We start from the raw sequence: 7,275 nt of genomic DNA, 5'->3' as shown, positions 1-7,275 counted from the left end.
TAACTTTTCTACTAGAATTCTGGTTAAAGACTTTTTTGTTTTTTATTGACATACTACCTAGATCATCATGAATGTGTTGAATAAACTTTTATATTGAAATTGTGGTTTTAATATATTCCCTTATGCTATTGTTAGTTTCCAGAAAAACACAGAAATTATTTAGAACGTACTTGTCCATGTAACTTACTGTACTAGTTATATATTTCTGTATTTACCTTACATATATTGAAAGATTTAAATTTTACGAGTCAGCCTATACATAAAATGCGGATATAATAAAATTACACATGTTTTCTGATAAGTCTCAATGTGTTAACATATATGAGTACATACCATGACTAGGGATAGGAAACAAGTCTTTGCTGCCGTATTATTTACAGCATTAATTGTTTTACCATCTTTGAACGGTTCTAAGGTATTATCTACAAGTAGCGAGACCGATGATGAGAATGTTTTGAAACAGGCTCTCTACCTTGTGGGACTACTCAAATCAGGCAAGTAATACAGACAAACATCGCGTTATTATACCGAGTCGATATTTTTTCGCTTTTCTATCATATAACTTTAATTTTAAAGATTACATAAAATCATTACGCGACAACAATGAGCTTCAACAGGATGTTATTGAAGAGAGTACATGCGCTGAGAATAATACGACACCTATGACTTCAATCGACAGCACACGTAAGTAATAATGGTTTTAGAAACTATCGTCTAAATAACTAGCTAAACCATCCATATATCACCATAAAGGAATAATGGACTCTTCCTCTTTTGTAATGCAGTTATGCATAACACGCCTCATATTATGCCTACTCAAAATAATCTGATGAATCTTGAACGTCAACAACTCAATTGTTATTCACTAAATATTCTTACGGACGTACATTTCTGGAACACTGCATTTCTAGAGGTGCTATTTTGCAATTCCTATGTGTCAGTCTTGTTTACAGCTATTAACAATTCATGTCATCGACTCTAGCTATAAGCTGTTGTATTGAACACGATCTATACAACATGCATGTTTATGAAGTAAAGCTAGCTTTACACTTCGATCAACTCTTAATATCCGGACCTTATTATAAACATCTAGCTTCGAATTTTTTGTCGGTCGTGCCAACAAACTTAAACCACTCAATAAAGAGATAGTAGACATAGTGGGAGAAGTCATGATTACCTGTGATTATCTTAGTGAGTGTTCCGACGACTGCGAGCTTGCCATCGGATGTGTCGACGCCGGCGCCGGCGGCCCTGCCAGGATCCGACCAGCCACCGATAGTACCGACCACCGTGGCACCACCACCCTCAAGCCTCGCTCCACCACCCCTCCTGCAAACGGCCGCGCCAGCAAACATGCCTCCAGCAGACAATCCTAATAACCCCTACAGTAAGACATAAATGAAATTGTTATAATAACAGTAAGATAAATAAAATTACTTGTTATTCGTGTGCATTGGTTTGTATGTAACTTTAGCTCTTGACGTCAAATCGCACTGAACGTAACGGTACTGTGAAAAACAACGTTGATGTAAGCACCAAGCCCTGTAACTGTACAAGATGCTGATGCAGTAAAGCTCATGTTATAAGTATCGCTCCACTTACATCGACAATAACAACTAACATTTACTGAACACAATGAATCGCAAATGTATACATATATTTAAATAGATTTTGCCACGTCTATAACTGATCTGAAAATGTTCATTTAAAATTATGATATTTGGGGTCAATGCGTTTTAAACAGTCACGGGATTAATGCCCTCCTGCATAGAAGTTTTGTTGACACTCCATAGCTATAAATAATACATTTGCATTGCGTAAGTTACACGTACCTACTATCTGTGTAGAACGTTTTTTATTTAATTCTTCATGAACCAAAAATCTAGATTTTTCTGAAAATGTAGAACTACATACCTTATATGCATTTCGAATGCACTTTCCACATTTATTTTATACAGAAAACAAATTATACTGTACTGTCGTAAAAAGTATGAAACTGTGAGAGTTTCGTTGGACCTCAAATTTTAGTTTAAAAATTACCACGGCACTTGCCAACTTTCACAAAATATACTTATGTAGATCTATGGCAATCATGACTCTTGTTAATTACTAAGAATCCGATTTTTTAACGTCATGCTAGTCTACCTAGTTATCTAGGCTTTGTATCCTACCTTCAATTTATCAGCATCACGATGTATTAGAGGTTTAGCGCTTTATGACAAAAATACTTAAGGAGTAGGGTAGTCTAGTTCTTTCCTACTACTTTAGTCTAGTCTCTACCTACCCTCACTGATTTCGAATGTAGAAATCCACTGCCGTACATTAATACGGCTTCGCCAACGTAACTTGCAGTAAGTATTGTTTTTTATAGTGTTCCTAAAAATCGGTATAGATAGAATATTATGTAATTGTGTAGAACAATAATTGACGTTTTACGCCACAATTTTATTTTAGGATTCTACCGACGACGAATGGTGCCTGATTATTACTACTATGGTGAGTTAATTCTAGTAAATAATGTATAAATAAACTCAAATTTTCCAGTAAATCATAAGATTTTCTTTGTGAATTTAAAACATTTACTTTACATTGACTTGAATCGTCATAGAAAATATCCACGTAGATTTAAAAATCTCGGTTTATGATTCTTAATAAATAGATGTTAAATTGGTCTATCAAACATTATAACACGACTAGCACTGGATCTCGAACTACACGCTATAAGATTTTGAGGGGGTAGAGGCCGCTTGGATTTTGAACGGGGGTTTGGGGGTTTTGCGTGTGCGAGAGTGATAAACACGGTGGTTTTTGGGGAGATGTAAACCTAAATCCATGGGAAGAGGGCTGGCCGTCCCCTTGTCCGCTCGTCGACACCACCATCCCTCTCGTAACAATGAACCAATCATCACAATCAGCATGCAGTGTGCGAGCACTCTCACAGACTCACGGCTCTACTCCTACACGTACTCGGTCGTACAACTACGATGTGTGCGGGCAAACGCACGCGTTTTCGCATCGGGACCAATCCAATTAAAATCAGAGTGAGTAAACATTGTGATACAAGGCGGATATTGCCACTGTATTGGACGGCACTCCTCGCTCGTCATCGACCACCTGTTTGTGTGGAAACTATACGATAGTTGTTTCACTACCCAACTATACTTGGTTTGTTAGTTGTTCTAGATTCAACTTATGGCCTAAATACGCTTTCGAGCTTTTGTTTTCTAATAATAATAATAGAATTGCTATTTCAATTATTTTTCAACAAATATAAAAAATAAGTACGTGCACTATTAACAACTACTAACCAAGCTTGTACTTTCAGATGCGATGCCCAGATTTGGTAAGAAATTCATATACTTACTTATTATAATTTATTGGCATAAACATTATATCTAAAGCTATATTTATGTCTTCTATTTTTGGATCGAGAGTATCTAAATACATGAATTTCTTTATTGATTGACATACACTGTTGCATATAGCTTCTCCCAAACCATGTCGCATAGCTATTCGAATTCAAAACTAAACGTCGTTTTCACGTCTTCTGATTTATCATATACCTTACCTACGAAGGTATAGATATATTCTTCATCTTAGGTAAAAAGTCAGATAATGTTCACAAAATCAATCCACTTTATTTATGTCAATCTATAATCATTAGGCACATTAACATTTCAATATTAATACGCTGCGGTTCGGGTGGAAGTGTACAGGGCTGCTGATAATGAGGTCTCGGGTTCGATTCCCGGGTCGGGCAAAGTACTCGTGTTGCTCTTTTGTAATTTATTAAAGATAACCTTCGGGTATAACAGGCATGTTATGAATGATAAATAATTTTATTTCAGGAAATTTCAGGAGATTCTACAACGAACCACTGTACGATGCCCCGCCTTTTCCACCAGGTAAACTTATAAAAAAATACTTTAAAAGCCATAAATACAGTTCATGGTTAAAGATAACAAAAACAAAAATAATTACTTATGGCCTTTATTAAAATATAATTTTCCATTATATAGTCTATATAACACAGTAAATAAATGCCTGATTTGTTGCCTTAGAGGTTATCTAGAAAATAGTTTTCACCTATGTTTTCAAAATATTTAAAATCGTATTAGACTTAAATATGTCAATGCTTCTGCTATGTAAAGTATTTATTTTAATATTGATCAAATAATTTACTTCTCACGAACTACTATTACTAACTAACTACAAAACTATTTTATTATCACCAATTTTTTTATTAAAAAAAACTGATTAAGACTCTTCGTACCCTAAAGACTAACTTATATGAATTATGACTAGTGGGCAAACACTTTTATTCAAGATATTAGATACCAAACCTTAACCTTTTTTCATAATCCTGAAAAGCCGCGCCATGTAGATAATTTTTAATTTATTTTTTAGCAAATAGAAGATTTGGCTATCCTGTACCTGTCGATGAAGCGCTCTATCAAAACAGACCGGCTTATGGCGCAGGTAAGTTAAGTGTTAGAAGAGAGGCAATTTAGAATTTATAAACACATAGGATACTATATACCTCGGGAAAGCTTTGACGAACGGCCGGCCGAAACCGAAGGCCTCCAATGGTTTGTGAAAACGAAATTTGAAAATAATAAATATTGAAGTTGTTTGCTTATAATATGCATTTCCCTATTTTAAATAATATTAATAGGGAAATGCAGGCAGTATCGGATAAATATACCTTTCTTATACCTAAGTATTCTTGTACCGACAACCGACATTTTATAACAGATAGAATTGTGATGAAAAAAGTAAGGCTTTTGGTATAAATAAATAGAAATTTTATAAGAATACTAACCAGCGGTAACCCGCAACTTCGTCCGCATAGATTTTAGTGTTACCGTTTCCACAACAATTTTTATTGCTGATCTTCGATATAAAATATCGAATAATAGAGTTATTGCCCTTTTACTCCCTTCGGAATGCTGCTCCTCTACACTTCCTAAGGAATCTTCATACCAAATTGCAACTTTCTACGTCCCGTAGTTTTAGCTGTGCAATGCGTTGTCCAATCATTCAATAACGGAAGAGCTTTACGTATAAATTTTTCTAACTTTGAGTATATTTGATATTATTTAGGTAAATTTAGAAGACAAGGGTATGAGCCTAGTACAGGCTCCCCAAACTCTCCAATGCTATCAGGTAAGAAAGAGTCGATATCAATATTTTTGTTTATTTGTAATACCTACATAGGCATAACATTGCATTTCATGATAACGTTTGTTACGTAGCCGAAATTTATAAGTAATGTAGCTGATTTATAAAAAAAAAATGTAACAAAACGTTATTTTTTAGGAAACAGTTTCAGAAGACTTGGTTACAATGATGCACCTTTCATTCGGCCAGGTAATCATTTAGTTTTTTCATTTTTAAATCTACCACTTGGAGTTGTAGGTAGAGAGTTTTATTGCAGTATAATTATTAACACTAATCCCATTGAATATAATATTAGCTGCCGCCCGGGCGTGGCCATCACCAGGTACGGGATTGTCGAGTAGCTTGGACCGGCTTAGACCAGCTTGGTACGCCCGTGGGCTGGGCCCGTGCACTGGACGTTACCAGCAGTAGGCAGCCATATTTAGGGCACACTGAGTTACGATCACATTTAATTTTACGAGTAGGCTACAGGCTGTCACTTTTGCATTAATTGTATCTTTTGTGATATTCAACAAATCGAATTGAAGTGAAAGAGTTTTATTATCATAAGTTTTTAGAGTTAGAGAGCTAGTAGCCGATACGAAACAAACCGAGATAAACAAATATTAGACGAGGGTGTGACCATGTCAGCGTGCGCTGGCTGCATACGACCCTTGTAAAGTTCTTTCAAAGTTGTTTCGGACTAAATTGAACTCATCTATTTAAAATTATCCCTACAAATAGAGAAGATAATATTATATTCAATGGGATTGACAGAAGAAGCCTTTACATTGACAAAATAATTATTTCAGGATATAGAAGAGCAGGAAACGCTGAAGACCCCAATAGTTTTGGATCAATCGTAAGAACCCGTAAGTATTTGTAGGTACTTTAATTTTTCTCTGTACCGCTCCAGCAGGCCGAAGTCGATATAATATAGACCAAATTTGCAGAGGCAAATTTAAATGTTATTACTTACTCGACTTGTTACTTCTGTACTACAGGCCTGTAGCTTCTGCTTACTAATTTGTTTTATTATTCACACAGAAGAGACAAGCGCTAACATGACTACAGCACCGACAACAGTTGCCCCAAAAGCTGAAGTGGGAAAACAAACATCATCCCCGATTTTAAAAGGTTCAAACACAATTTCAAAGTCACAATCATCAAAAACTGCCAATAAATCGACTGCAAATCGAAAAAAACATAAATTGTCAACCATATCAGGACATCTGAAAGGTAAGAACCCACACAACTTTTCTTTTAATATTTCGTTACATGCCTAGTACAAGCTGTTATATAAGGGTGGCAGTCGAATTCATGTCAGTGTTTATTTTTTTTTAAGCAAAAAATAATAAGACACTTTTGAAGAAAGTCAGGAAAGCCCAGAAAAACCGTCTTCAAAAAATGAGCACTACTAAAAAACCGACCAGCGAAGATTTACTTTTGTCCCAAGTCGCTTCGGAATTAATGAACGAGATCAAGGGAACAGAAAATATTTCAGCTATTCTAAGTAATGAATTTAATCGCGATGACGACTTCGCGTTGAGACAAGGTGTCACGAAAAAGAAACCAGTAATATATAAAAGTACAATAAAAATTCATTTAGAAGGAAGCTCAAAAATGCAAATACCATTTTCAGAGAATAATGCTTTTTGTCATCTTTATCCCACGAGTAAACTTTGTAGTTCCGGTTTATAAAAACAAATTATATCTAATCACTCAGAAATCATATTTAACTTAACTACCTAGTTCACTGAAATTAGGTTTTCTGCAACAAATGAGATATTAAGTGTCTGTGTACAAAATTGAAGTGTTTTATCAATAAAAGAATGAAGTTACTGTTTTAATTATGAATATGTCGAGTCTGTTGTACCATGGCGCATGGTTAGTTGCACCCAATAGTGTCAGAGGCTAGAGGCGCACGTCCGCGTTTCGCCATTTACAATATTATTCCCGTGTAATTAATTAGAAGGCTAGCCTATTGCGTTAAACCTGACACTACCAGCCACATCCCTTGAGCTGCTATTCAGCATATTCTCATACTAAGTTAGAAAATCTGCACGTTACCCGGCCCGAAAATAGAACCCAAGATCGCAAAAGCAGCATGAATAC

General features: G+C 35.4%; 1 protein-coding gene across 1 annotated transcript; it reads left to right on the top strand.

Moving 5' to 3' along the window:
* Positions 1-282: 282 nt before the first annotated feature.
* Positions 283-7,010, top strand: LOC142986326 (uncharacterized). Its single transcript, XM_076134773.1, has 12 exons — positions 283-494; positions 577-684; positions 1,193-1,387; positions 2,455-2,496; positions 3,326-3,343; positions 3,849-3,905; positions 4,408-4,479; positions 5,104-5,166; positions 5,320-5,370; positions 5,973-6,032; positions 6,208-6,399; positions 6,506-7,010. The coding sequence occupies exons 1-12, from the start codon at positions 335-337 to the stop codon at positions 6,859-6,861; spliced, it is 1,374 nt and encodes a 457-aa protein (XP_075990888.1). The 5' UTR covers positions 283-334; the 3' UTR covers positions 6,862-7,010.
* Positions 7,011-7,275: the final 265 nt, after the last annotated feature.

Source organism: Anticarsia gemmatalis, chromosome Z (genome assembly GCF_050436995.1).
Source record: "Anticarsia gemmatalis isolate Benzon Research Colony breed Stoneville strain chromosome Z, ilAntGemm2 primary, whole genome shotgun sequence".
Lineage (NCBI taxonomy): Eukaryota > Metazoa > Arthropoda > Insecta > Lepidoptera > Erebidae > Anticarsia > Anticarsia gemmatalis.
Note: the sequence above shows the minus strand (reverse complement) of the source record. Positions and strands in the feature narration are given on the sequence as shown.